The sequence below is a fragment of the Rhinichthys klamathensis genome, unplaced genomic scaffold (assembly GCF_029890125.1).
Source record: "Rhinichthys klamathensis goyatoka isolate OS25496 unplaced genomic scaffold, OSU_Roscu_1.1 h1tg000362l_1, whole genome shotgun sequence".
NCBI lineage: Eukaryota > Metazoa > Chordata > Actinopteri > Cypriniformes > Leuciscidae > Rhinichthys > Rhinichthys klamathensis.
Genome location: NW_026606871.1, coordinates 876,914 through 890,354, shown reverse-complemented (window position 1 = coordinate 890,354; position 13,441 = coordinate 876,914). Strand labels below are relative to the sequence as shown.

The 13,441-nt window shown below is 40.8% G+C and overlaps 1 protein-coding gene across 8 annotated transcripts in view; it reads right to left on the bottom strand.

Annotated features, from left to right (window-relative positions):
• Positions 1 to 480: 480 nt before the first annotated feature.
• The window catches only part of myo9aa (myosin IXAa), a 185,195-nt gene continuing 172,234 nt past the window's right edge, over positions 481 to 13,441 (bottom strand). For 6 of the 8 annotated variants that reach the window (XM_056233202.1, XM_056233209.1, XM_056233208.1 and 3 more), the window contains 5 exons: positions 12,622 to 12,745; positions 7,941 to 7,994; positions 5,077 to 5,270; positions 3,024 to 3,166; positions 481 to 902 (listed from right to left, as the gene is read on the bottom strand). In XM_056233202.1, the coding sequence (XP_056089177.1) occupies positions 499 to 902; positions 3,024 to 3,166; positions 5,077 to 5,270; positions 7,941 to 7,994; positions 12,622 to 12,745 (919 nt within the window). In that variant the 3' untranslated portion in view covers positions 481 to 498. The remainder of the gene's footprint in view (positions 903 to 3,023; positions 3,167 to 5,076; positions 5,271 to 7,940; positions 7,995 to 12,621; positions 12,746 to 13,441) is intronic. The other 2 variants (XM_056233205.1, XM_056233210.1) reach the window with 1 other exon arrangement.

Sequence of the window (13,441 nt, the reverse complement as noted above, 5' to 3'; positions counted from 1 at the left end):
GTCCCTTTAATGGCATCATTTCCCTCCAAGCACAACACAAAAAGCAGCACAAACACATCTCGTAAGACACACACTCGAACACACTTCTCTCTCCAACGCGTTCAAAGATACAATATATGAATTCAACAACCCAGCAGTCACTGGTGCTCTGGCTTTGTACACTATAATATATATTTATATAGATTTATATGTCAATAAAATGTATTAAATAGGATTGGGGGCAAACACATCTCAGAGAACGCTGCTCGCGTGATTCTACATTGTAAACGTTAAAGCAGCTTGAGTTCATCAATGGCTTCGTCGTCTCGCACCTTTCGGAACGTCACGGAACTCCCGATCGAAGATCAAAGGAGAACATTCCGTTTCGGAACGTTTCGACATTCCCTTTTCCCTGCTGCCCGTCTCGGTTCCTCTCAACATGGCACTTAAGGACTATAATGCAGCAAAAGCGAGCGTTCGCAGGGGAGAACGAGTGATGGACGTGGAATCCTTCGGTCTTCACACCATGAACTCGTTGCTCCCGTAAACCACCACCTGCTGGGCCGGCAGATCCGGGTCCCTCTTCTCTCCGGTGGGATTGTCCCGCTGTCTCTGAGGCGAGCTCTTGACGCCCTGCAGACGCTGTTTGCCCTTCTCTGGGTTGAACGTGGCTCGGCTGGTGAACTGCGCTCGCTCCTCGTCGTCCTGGTCCAGGCTGTCAGACGGATATAACCGGGGCGAAGGCGATTTGGACCGCAAGCGTAACCTCTGGGTTCTAGTCGGCTGCATGTAGGAAGACGACACGGAGGAGACGGTGGAACTGGAGTCTATGGAGTCCAGGGATTCAGGCTGTTTCCGCAGGACTCTCCTGCTCTTCGCTTCAGACTTCTTGGGCCTCGAGACGGCCAGCGCTGGGCCTCGCTCTGAGGACAGGCAAACATTAACACCAGTCAACGATGTGCTGGAAAAGCACCAGCAACTTAAAGTACAAGTGCTACTAACTTCATATGGTTTCCCTGTTTTGTTCCTGACAAAACACTGCATTGTGTGACTATATATATATATATTATTGCTGGGCAACTATTAATCGCATCCAAAATAAATTTTGTGTTTACATAAAAAATGTGTGTTCTGTGTAATTTTATGTATATAATTTTATGTGTAATTATTTTGTATATATAGACACACACATATGCATGTATATATTACTGTATATATATATTTATTCATAATTTATATTATATATAAATGTAAATGTTTTATATATAAATAACACATTTTTCTTAAATATATACATGTATATGTGTGTATTTATATATACAAAATAATTATACACAGCACACACACATATAATATGTAAACACAAACTTTTGGGATTAATCGTGATTAATCGTTGCCCAGCACTAATATTTATATATATACACTACCGTTCAAAAGTTTGGGGTCGGTACGATTTTAAATACTTTTAAAAGAATTCTCTTCTGCTAACCATGGCTGCGCTTATTTGATTAAAAATACAACAAAAATCAGTTATAGTATTAAATATTATTCCAGTGTAAATCAGATGTTTTCTGTGTGAATATATAGTAAAGTGTAATTTATTCCTGTGATCAAAGCTGAATTTTCAGCATCACCAGTGTCAGTGTCTTCAGTGTCAAATGATCCTTCACAAATCAGTATAATATGAGGATTTGATGCTCAAGAAACATTTATTATTATTATCAATGTTGAAACAGTTGTTGGTCTGTCAGTTGTACAGTTTTTTTGTTGTTGTTTTTTAGGATTCTTTGATGAATAGGAAGGTCAAAAGAACAGCATTTGTTTGAAATAGAATCTTTTGTAACATTATAAATGTCTTTACTGTCCTTGATAAATAAAAGTATTGATTTCTTTCCTCCAAAAAATAAAAATAAAATTCTCACTGACCCCAAACTTTTGAACGGTAGTGTATTTATAAACACTTTTAATGCAGCCGCCCCGGCCCAGACCTGTACGTCATTTTACACTTCATGAAGTTACAAACATAATGCAGGACAACGACTTTAGAATGCAGTTAAAATGCCACTAAAATTCAAGATATGAGGGCAAAAATGCCCCATATGGATTTTTGTCTTGTATCATATGATATAGATTAGCTATATCACACGAGCAAGAGTGATGTTTTTTCCTGAATATCAGCACGAATGTAAATGTGATTTTATACAACAGTTCAATAAACAAGAATTTAATATTGTGTTACATTTCAGACACAATTTTGTCAATATTGTTTGTTTTTGCTCAATTTCACCAATGAAAATATATATACATGCTGTATATATGTATATATATATATTTATACACACAGTCAAGTGCATGAAGTGTTCAACATGCCCACAGTTAATTAAGTGCATAATCCAGATATTTAGAGTGCACTTTGTAATTTTCAGTGTGAAAACACTACTCACACTATTTGTCATTGAATAGTGCAATAGTAAAGCAAATTGACCATATGCACGAAACATTATTAAGAACGTCTGCAATAATAAAAGCCAGCTGGAAAACTTCCGGTGAAATGTCACGTGTTGGTGTGTCGTATCTTCAATGTCCTGAGGCGGCTTTAACAGCATCAATAGTGTAAAACACTTTAGTTTATAATCAGAATATAGTCACTTAAATACTCAGGCCTAGCATTCATTTATTCATTCAAACGTTAAACAACATAGACGCGTCTCTTAGTGTTCCTCCTCAGCAAAAAAAGCGTCAACGTTGTAAATTAAAGATTTATTGTGCACTTTAGTTGCAAAAGGGGAGTTTTCATAAGTGTGCCAAAAGCTTCTGTGATTATAAAGGGAGAGCGAGATGCACCTGATGCACATTTCTCTGGTCTTCAATTCCTAGAACTACAGTTTAAAAAACCTTGCCGTATTTTTGTGTAACTAAGAGAAAGTACACCGCCATCTTACTCCGACGAAAGTGACTTGAACGCACTGCCGTCGTAAACACGACTTCACACCTCGTAAGGACGAACTCCCCAGGAGGACTTGAACGCACCATCAGTTACTCACCCGAGAAGTCGGAAGTGGCTCCCTCAGAGTCCACATTCAGGTTTTCCGAGCTGTCCGCTGTGCCGATCGAGGCTTCGGACTCCAGGGTCTCGTCATCGGACGCCCGCGGCTCCAGAGCGAGCATCTCGAAGGTCAACTCCTCCCTATGAGGACCATCAAACAAATCTCAGGCTTTGACTGTGTTCACTAAGGAATACTAGTGCTCTGCGTACGGCTAACACACGGCAGCTCCACGCTCTGGTTGTATACGGCACATTATGGAAAACCTAGTATGTCCTCTAGGTATTCACATGGCGTAATAGTGTGATATGCTATTCCCAAAACACCCTTAGGGCCCTATTTTAAACAATATAGGCGCATGGTCTAAAGCTCGGCGGTGCAAGGGGCGTTTCCTAATCCACTTTTGCTAGTTTAACGACGGAGAAAATGGCCGGCGCTCCCGGCGCAAGGTCTAAAAGGGTTCTCTCTATTCTCTTAATGAGTAATGGGTGTGTTTTGGGCGTAACGTGCCCAATCAGTCTCTCATCTTCTCCCATCTCCAGCGAGGAAACGGATCTGCTCGTGCCCGAGGTTAAAGCTGTGTGTGTGTGTGTGAGGTTAAAGCGTGGATTCCCCCATATCTTTATGTACACAATAATAATAATCTTTTATATTGTAATCCTTTTATTTTTAATATTTGGCATGTTTGTGTGCAGCTTCACATCCCTCTGTGTGTAATAAGCAGAATGTGTGTGTAATAAGCAGAGTGTGTGTGTGTGTGTGTGTGTGTGTGTGTGTGTGTGTGTGTATGTGATAAGCAGTGTGTGTGTGTGTGTGTAATAAGCAGAATGTGTGTGTAATAAGCAGAGTGTGTGTGTGTGTGTGTGATAAGCAGTGTGTGTGAGTGTGTGATAAGCAGTGTGTGTGTGTGTGTGTGAGTGATAAGCAGTGTGTGTGTGTGTGTGTGTGTAATAAGCAAAATGTGTGTGTAATAAGCAGAGTGTGTGTGTGTGTGTGTAATATGCAGTGTGTGTGTGATAAGCAGTGTGTGTGAGTGTGTGTGTGTGTGTGTGTGTGTGTGATAAGCAGTGTGTGTGAGTGTGTGTGTGTGTGTGTGTGAGAGTGTGTGTGTGTGTGTGTGTGTGTGTGTGTGTGTGATAAGCAGTGTGTGTGTGTGTGTGTGTGTGATAAGCAGTGTGTGTGTGTGTGTGTGTGATAAGCAGTGTGTGTGTGTGTGTGTGTGTGTGTGTGTGTGTGTAATAAGCAGAATGTGTGTGTAATAAGCAGAGTGTGTAATATGCAGTGTGTGTGTGTGTGATAAGCAGTGTGTGTGAGTGTGTGATAAGCAGTGTGTGTGTGTGTGTGTGTGAGTGATAAGCAGTGTGTGTGTGTGTGTGTGTGTGTGTAATAAGCAAAATGTGTGTGTAATAAGCAGTGTGTGTGTGTGTGTGTGTAATATGCAGTGTGTGTGTGATAAGCAGTGTGTGTGAGTGTGTGATAAGCAGTGTGTGTGTGTGTGTGTGTGTGTGTGTGTGTGTGTGTGTGATAAGCAGTGTGTGTGTGTGTGTGTGTGTAATAAGCAGAATGTGTGTGTAATAAGCAGTGTGTGTGAGTGTATGATAAGCAGTGTGTGTGTGTGTGTGATTAGCAGTGTGTGTGTGTGTGATAAGCAGTGTGTGTGTGATAAGCAGTGTGTGTGTGTAATAAGCAGAATGTGTGTGTAATAAGCAGTGTACGCATGTTGTGGACCCGCCTATAGGCGCACATTACTACAGTGCTTTAAAAAAAAAAAAAAAAAAAAATTCAGTCTATTCTATTCTCAGTCTATTTCAGTTCCTCAAAATAGCACCGCTCTTCAACAATGCGCCTGAACACCTCGTTCGCACAACACCTCGTTGCATTTGCTATTTAAACAATGTGGCGCAAGACGTGAAAATGAAACCTGCGTCGAGCTGAAACTAGCAGAACACACTTGCGTCACGCCTGGCGCTGCATTACACCGAGTGTGTGTGATAGAGCCCTTAATATCAGAGTTCATGCGACCGATGTGAGAGGCTAAAGCGGTCTCTCTTACTTCTCTTTCTGCAGACTCTCGATTTGTTCGGTCAGCACTTTCTCCTCCTGCTGCATGGCGACCTGTTGCTGCTCGGACACTTCGGGATCCTTCTCGTCTCCGCTCTCCTGCATCAGATCCGGGACGGTTGAGGAGCGAGGACTCACTGGAGGAGACGGTGTGTGATACCTCAGCCTGTGCACTGGGCCCTTACTCTGTCAAACACAACACACACACTGATGAGAGGCGGAGCTGGAGATTATATGAGGATGGTAAGAAAGACGGGTAACACTTTACAATAAGGTTCATTAGTTAAAGCTGCAGTCCGCAGTTTTTCCTCTTTGTCGCCATCTCTGTTCGAAATCTGCAATTGCAGTCATTCGAGGAATTATCAACTTTACGTGAGTTGTGCCTCGACACCCTCGACACGGCACAGCGCGGATGAACACAATGTTTGAGGAGAGTGTGCAGGCAGATGTTAGTCACATTCAGAATCACAGATTATTCTTTTTGGAAATAATTTCACCGGAAAATGTCTGAACTAGTAAGAAACATCCACTTTTGTTCTGGTTCTGATTAAATCTAACAATCGCTTACAAGTTATCATATCACGCAAAACTGTGCAAATTATACTTTGTTCTCAAATTGTTAATGTTAACAACGACAGCATTGCGTGACTACATGTAACGTCCTTCCGATATGATCCTTGTTTTCGCATGGGCCGTTGCAGTCTCTTGTTTTCTGTCGCCACAGCGAAGTCCGAACGAAGTCTTTTGTGTTTTACAGCGGGTGAATCTGTTGTCACTGGTGATCGTCGTTTGAACCTTTCTGGATCCGCCATCAGATTGATAAGTTTAATTATATCAAGTGCTGTGAGAAAAGGCTATAAATCTCCACCTCCAACATCCTCACACTCATAGCCGACTAGCCGAGACTCCTTTATGTGTACAGATGTGTGTGTGCAGATGTGTGTGTGCAGATGTGTGTGTGCAGATGTGTGTGTGCAGATGTGTGTGCGCAGATGTGTGTGTGCAGATGTGTGTGCGCAGATGTGTGTGTGCAGATGTGTGTGTGTGCAGATGTGTGTGTGTGCAGATGTGTGTGTGCAGATGTGTGTGTACAGATGTGTGTGTACAGTTGTGTGTGTACAGATGTGTGTGTGCAGATGTGTGTGTGCAGATGTGTGTGCGCAGATGTGTGTGTGTGCAGATGTGTGTGTACAGTTGTGTGTGTACAGATGTGTGTGTGCAGATGTGTGTGTACAGATGTGTGTGTGCAGATGTGTGTGTGCAGATGTGTGTGCGCAGATGTGTGTGCGCAGATGTGTGTGCGCAGATGTGTGTGCGCAGATGTGTGTGTGCAGATGTGTGTGCGCAGATGTGTGTGTGCAGATGTGTGTGTGTGCAGATGTGTGTGTGCAGATGTGTGTGTGTGCAGATGTGTGTGTACAGATGTGTGTGTACAGTTGTGTGTGTACAGATGTGTGTGTGCAGATGTGTGTGTGCAGATGTGTGTGTACAGATGTGTGTGCAGATGTGTGTGTACAGATGTGTGTGTGCAGATGTGTGTGCGCAGATGTGTGTGCGCAGATGTGTGTGCGCAGATGTGTGTGCGCAGATGTGTGTGTGCAGATGTGTGTGCGCAGATGTGTGTGTGCAGATGTGTGTGTGTGCAGATGTGTGTGTGCAGATGTGTGTGTGTGCAGATGTGTGTGTACAGATGTGTGTGTACAGTTGTGTGTGTACAGATGTGTGTGTGCAGATGTGTGTGTGCAGATGTGTGTGTGCAGATGTGTGTGCAGATGTGTGTGTACAGATGTGTGTGTGCAGATGTGACGTAATGACGCAGACATGCTCGAATCTCCCGCGGAAATCCACCAGTACCACTGGAATTGAAAACATTATTACAAGCTCACCGCTTTGAATCGAGCTACGGCAAGCAGAGAGTTTTGAACACTGGCTGGTTATGTATTTTCTCAAATATGTATTTTGGATCATTTTTAACCCCAAAAAAGCTACGGACTGCAGCTTTAACATGAACTAAGAATGAACAATTCTTCTACAGCATGAAATAATCTTAGTTAATTTTAATTTCAACATTTACTAATACATTATTAAAATTAAAGGTTGTGTTTGTTAACATTAGTTAATGCACTGTGAACTAACATGAACAAACAATGAACAGTTGTATTTTTATTAACTAACATTAACAAAGATGAATAAATACTGTAACAAATGTATTGCTCATTGTTAGTTCATGTTAGTTACCTAATGAACCTTATTGTAAAGTGTTACCAAAGACGTTTGGCTACGATCACAGAAAGCGTTTGGCAGGTTCACTCTAAAGACTCACTTTCAGACTACAGACTTTCCAAAATGAACATTTTTTCCCACGGACATATGATTCATTAGGCTGTTTATTATCTTGTGATTTGATCCTGTCATGTTCTACGGTCGAAATTGTATTTTGTTGCAATTATTTAAAAAAACGGGCCAGTGGTCAGATTCCTATTTGTTTTTTTGACAAGTGTTCATTTTGGAGCCTGGATAGAAACACACACTCACGTGACGTCAGCCCAAAGCCATTACCTTTCTGAATGAGTTTGACTGCTCATTCCCAGAGAAAGCAAGTAAAAAAAAAAAAAAAAAGTGTAAAATATCAGGCACATGGAGGGAATGCAACACACACACACACACACACACACACACACACACACACACACGTGTCATGCAGTGCAACATTATGGAAATGAATAACGTGATAAGTGCCTAACTATCATCTCAGCTCTTGAGTTTCTTGCTTTATCATGATCATGTAGACAGACGGACCACACAGTGCTGGGACGACACTTACGGTAACAGCGGGAACATACAGTAAATACCTACCGCCACAGCACTGCGGGTTATGCTCATAAATCTAACAGCAATTATTACGGGTTTCTGGATTAGAGAGGAGAGACTGGGGTTAGTGTGGAGACAGAGCTAATGTGAGTGATTTACACAAGCAGGACATGATCCTGGAACAACATCCGAATGTTCTGAGCATCAGTGACGCTTCTGGCATTGACTGAGACATGATAGCAAGCTTAAAGGGTTAGTTCACCCAAAAATGAAAATTATGTCATTAATGACTCTCCCTCATGTCGTTCCAAGCCCGTAAGACCTCCGTTCATCTTCAGAACACAGTTTAAGATATTTTAGATTTAGTCCGAGAGCTTTCTGTCCCTCCATTGATAATGTATGTACGGTATACTGTCCTTGTCCAGAAAGGAAATAAAGACATCATCAAAGTAGTCCATGTGACATCAGTGGGTTAGTTAGAGTGTGTTGAAGCATCGAAAATACATTTTGGTCCAAAAATAACAAAAACTACGACTTTATTCAGCATTGTATTGTCTTCCGGTTCTGTTGTGGATCCGCGTTCAGTGCCGCCGCTGACGTAAGACGCTGCTGACGTGTGTCTGGTGTGTGTGTGTGTGTGACGTAAGACGCTGCTGACGTGTGTCTGGTGTGTGTGTGTGTGTGTGTGTGTGTGTGTGTGTATTCTGGTTCTGTTGTGGATCCGCATTCAGTGCCGCCGCTGACGTAAGACGCTGCTGACGTGTGTCTGGTGTGTGTGTGTGTGTGTGTGTGTGTGTGTGTATTCGGGTTCTGTTGTGGATCCGCGTTCAGTGCCACTGCTGACGTAAGACGCTGCTGACGTGTGTCTGGTGTGTGTGTGTGTGTGTGTGTGTGTGTGTATTCTGGTTCTGTTGTGGATCCGCGTTCAGTGACGCCGCTGACGTAAGACGCGCCTGACGTGTGTCTGGTGTGTGTGTGTGTGTGTATTCTGTTTCTGTTGTGGATCCGCGTTCAGTGCCACTGCTGACGTAAGACGCCGCTGACGTGTGTCTGGTGTGTGTGTGTGTGTGTGTGTGTGTATTCTGGTTCTGTTGTGGATCCGCGTTCAGTGCCACTGCTGACGTAAGACGCCGCTGACGTGTGTCTGGTGTGTGTGTGTGTGTGTGTGTGTCTGTATTCGGGTTCTGTTGTGGATCCGCGTTCAGTGACGCCGCTGATGTAAGACGCTGCTGACGTGTGTCTGGTGTGTGTGTGTGTGTGTGTGTGTGTGTGTGTGTGTGTGTGTGACGTAAGACGCTGCTGACGTGTATCTGGTGCGTCCGTGTTTTCGGGTTCAAATAAATATGGTCATAAAGTCTTCCTCTGTGTGGAAATCCTTAGACATGTTTGCGAAGATTGTTTTGTTTCCAGCGTGCGTCTCCCTCAGACTATAAACGAAGCTCGGGCGCACCAGACACACACACACACACACACACACACACACACACACACACACCAGACACACGTCAGCAGCGTCTTACATCAGCGGCGTCACTGAACGCGGATCCACAACAGAACCCGAATACAGACACACACACACACACACACACACCAGACACACGTCAGCAGCGTCTTACGTCAGCGGCGGCACTGAACGCGGATCCACAACAGAACCGGAAGACAATAAAATGCTGAATAAAGTCGTAGTTTTTGTTATTTTTGGACCAAAATGTATTTTTTCGTTGCTTCAAAACATTCTAACTAACCCACTGATGTCACATGGACTACTTTGATGATGTCTTTATTTCCTTTCTGGACAAGGACAGTATACCGTACATACATTTACAATGGAGGGACAGAAATCTCGGACTAAATCTAAAATATCTTAAACTGTGTTCTGAAGATGAACGGAGGTCTTACGGGCTTGAGACGACATGAGGGAGAGTCATTAATGACATCATTTTCATTTTTGGGTGAACTAACCCTTTAAGTACTGGCTACTGTCAGAACAAATCTGCAACCATTAATGACTGTGTTGTAAATGATCTGTTTTATATACTGATTTTGTAAATCTTACATTCCTGGACATATGTATTGTGATGTTTTATGTGGTGTATATGTAATATTGTATGTTATTTTATTAGTTTACCAGCCCAGGGACAGCAGATGTAAATGAGCTATTAGCTAACTCTGGTGCAATTACTTTTAATTGTGCATTGTCCCTGTAAAAATAAACAATAAAATAAACAATAAAATGAAATGAAATAGTCTATTGGTATCATTTTTGTTTAGTTTAATAAAAGGAGGCTGGGTTCATATCTTGATCTAATATTTTATTTTATAATGAACCCAAGTTAAATTGCAAAACTCGACTCGATCCCTCTTCATGTATCCTATGGAAAACAGCAGAATTGACTTTTTTGGTAACACAATTTGTGTCATTGGATAAACCCAACCCAAAATAGCAATAATAATTATTTTTTATAATAAAACTACACCCAAATTTTCAATATAATAATTACTCAATTAACAAACGCCATCGCACACCTGCAGGTGATAGGTGCGTAGAAAAAGAAGACCAAATATGTAGGTCGGCAATTTATAAATAAGGAACTCCCGCACACTATCAGTACTTTCAAGCAATATAAAAATGTTTTATTAGCAGCGTTTCAGTCTCACAACCTTCTTCATCAGGCACTTGAAGGCTTGCCTGATGAAAGTCGTGAGACCGAAATGTTGCTAATAAAACATTTTTATATTACTTACAAGTACTGACAGTGTGCGGGAGTTCCTTATTTGCAGATGCAATAATTACTACAATGTCTTCAGGCCCAATTATGAACCAAAGTGTGATCATACTGTACATTATTAACGCTTACTGACGCAAGTCCTGCATGGATTCCATGTATTTTGTAGCTTAATGACTTTACATGATCATATGGACACCGCAAGCGTAAACTGCAGCTATCTCTGTGTTTGGAAGCATGTTCATATGTTCATTTTTTATGTTATCGTTATCGGTGCAAAACGAAAATGTGGCCGATATATTAAAGCTGATAAATAATGTATTATTTCCTTCAGATGCGCACTGTTCAACAATGAATTGGTTTTGAATTGATTGAAATATGATTGGAATCACTTCAGAAAAGGAAAATACAGTTAAGTGCAAGTCTGTCATATCGGCTACATAAAATTATTATGAGAATATCATTATAATTGTGTGTTTGGGAGATGGCTTTTAATGGTGAGACTTTAGTTTTGCAATCAGGTTCTCTAAAATTATATAAAAATCTGGATTTAGATTTATCAGCCAATATATCGGTTATCGGCTTTCAAATATAAAGAATTATCGGTATCAGCCAAAATGTTCATATTATATCGGTGCATCCCTATTTGGAAGTGCATTGTGTGAATCAGAGGCATTACACGCTTTTAACATTAAATAAAGCACATAAACAGTACCTGAGATTAGCATTGCCACACTTTGTGTTTGTTGTTCCAGCGCGAAGTCACAGAAAAATAGAAACCGTTTCTAAAGTAGAATCGTCGCGTATCGCGGCTTTGCCACTTCTGTTTTATTATCTTATATTTGAGTCTGATACTGGTTTGCCACTTCTGTTTTATTATCTTATATTTGAGTCTGATACTGGTTTGCCACTTCTGTTTTATTATCTTATATTTGAGTCTGATACTGGTGTGCCACTTCTGTTTTATTATCTTATATTTGAGTCTGATACTGGTGTGCCACTTCTGTTTTATTATCTTATATTTGAGTCTGATACTGGTTTGCCACTTCTGTCTTATTATCTTATATTTGAGTCTGATACTGGTTTGCCACTTCTGTCTTATTATCTTATATTTGAGTCTGATACTGGTTTGCCACTTCTGTTTTATTATCTTATATTTGAGTCTGATACTGGTTTGCCACTTCTGTTTTATTATCTTATATTTGAGTCTGATACTGGTTTGCCACTTCTGATTTATTATCTTATATTTGAGTCTGATACTGGTGTGCCACTTCTGTTTTATTATCTTATATTTGAGTCTGATACTGGTTTGCCACTTCTGTCTTATTATCTTATATTTGAGTCTGATACTGGTTTGCCACTTCTGTCTTATTATCTTATATTTGAGTCTGATACTGGTGTGCCACTTCTGTTTTATTATCTTATATTTGAGTCTGATACTGGTTTGCCACTTCTGTTTTATTATCTTATATTTGAGTCTGATACTGGTTTGCCACTTCTGATTTATTATCTTATATTTGAGTCTGATACTGGTTTGCCACTTCTGATTTATTATCTTATATTTGAGTCTGATACTGGTTTGCCACGTCTGTTTTATTATCTTATATTTGAGTCTGATACTGTTTTGCCACGTCTGTCTTATTATTTTATATTTGAGTCTGATACTGGTTTGCCACTTCTGTTTTAAGGTTGCTCTTAGCTTTGCTGCTTTTATTTGTGTTTTCTGTGTTATGCAGACTTCTTATTATTTATATGGTTGCTCTGTAAAGCACTTTGGTAAGCCTAGTGGCTGTTGTAAATGTGCTATATAAATAACATGAACTTGAACTTGAACTAATCATTAACTACCTCTAAAATAAGAGGAGAAAATAAGGTTGATAAGATCGTTCTGAGAAGGATGTTGATCCAGAAACACGTCCTCCTCGGTGTGGTTTTGGACATCTGGGTTATTTGGATGTCTATAGAAATATAAAAAAGACTCTCAGCTGTTGAACTCTTACCATGGACCTGCGAATGAATGTTAGTCGGCTCTTGGCTTTGTTCTCAGCGAACTCCAGAGTGCTGATGTCCTTCAGCCTGGCCTTGTACTTATTCATCTGCTCGCAAATGATCAGCTCGACACACCTTAAAAAAACAAAAATGTAATGGCAAAAATCAGATAAGCGATGACATCACAATGCTTTTAACTTCCAATGACACACCTGATGTCCTAGCATTGTAAACGTTAGTATTAGGACCAGGGTTTGAAATTAACTTTTTCACTCTCGGCCAATTTGGCTACTAATTTTTGTAGTTACCGGCCATTCAGAACTTTTACTCGCAGTTACAGCTTATGAATATATTATAAAATATGATTTCATACATTCATTTCTTATTCAAACTAAATCCTGTGATCCAGCCGTCTCCTCACTTCCTCTTTCATCCTCATCACCAAAAATGTGTAAAGAAAATAAAAAAACCTTAGGATGTTGGAATATGTCTTTTCTGTTAACCAAATGCTTTTTAATCTTCGCTATTGCTTCAATGCAAGTGAACAAGCGCGCCGTTATTTGTTGTGTAGTGACGTGTGTGTTCAAGTAAGCCAGATATGTGCAGATTCTGCGCAATTTAATATATCACGATGACTCACGAGTTGAGCATTTGCGCTAAATCTATGCATATTTGGCTTACACGAACTTCCCAAGCAAAGTGAGTAAACATAAGTAACACGCCTGATTGGCTCGTGACTTGACAAGCCGCCACAGTTGATTTTTACCCGCAGGTTTGCTGGTGTTAATTTCAAACCCTGATTAGGACTAAACTAGCCCCGTCAAACTATAT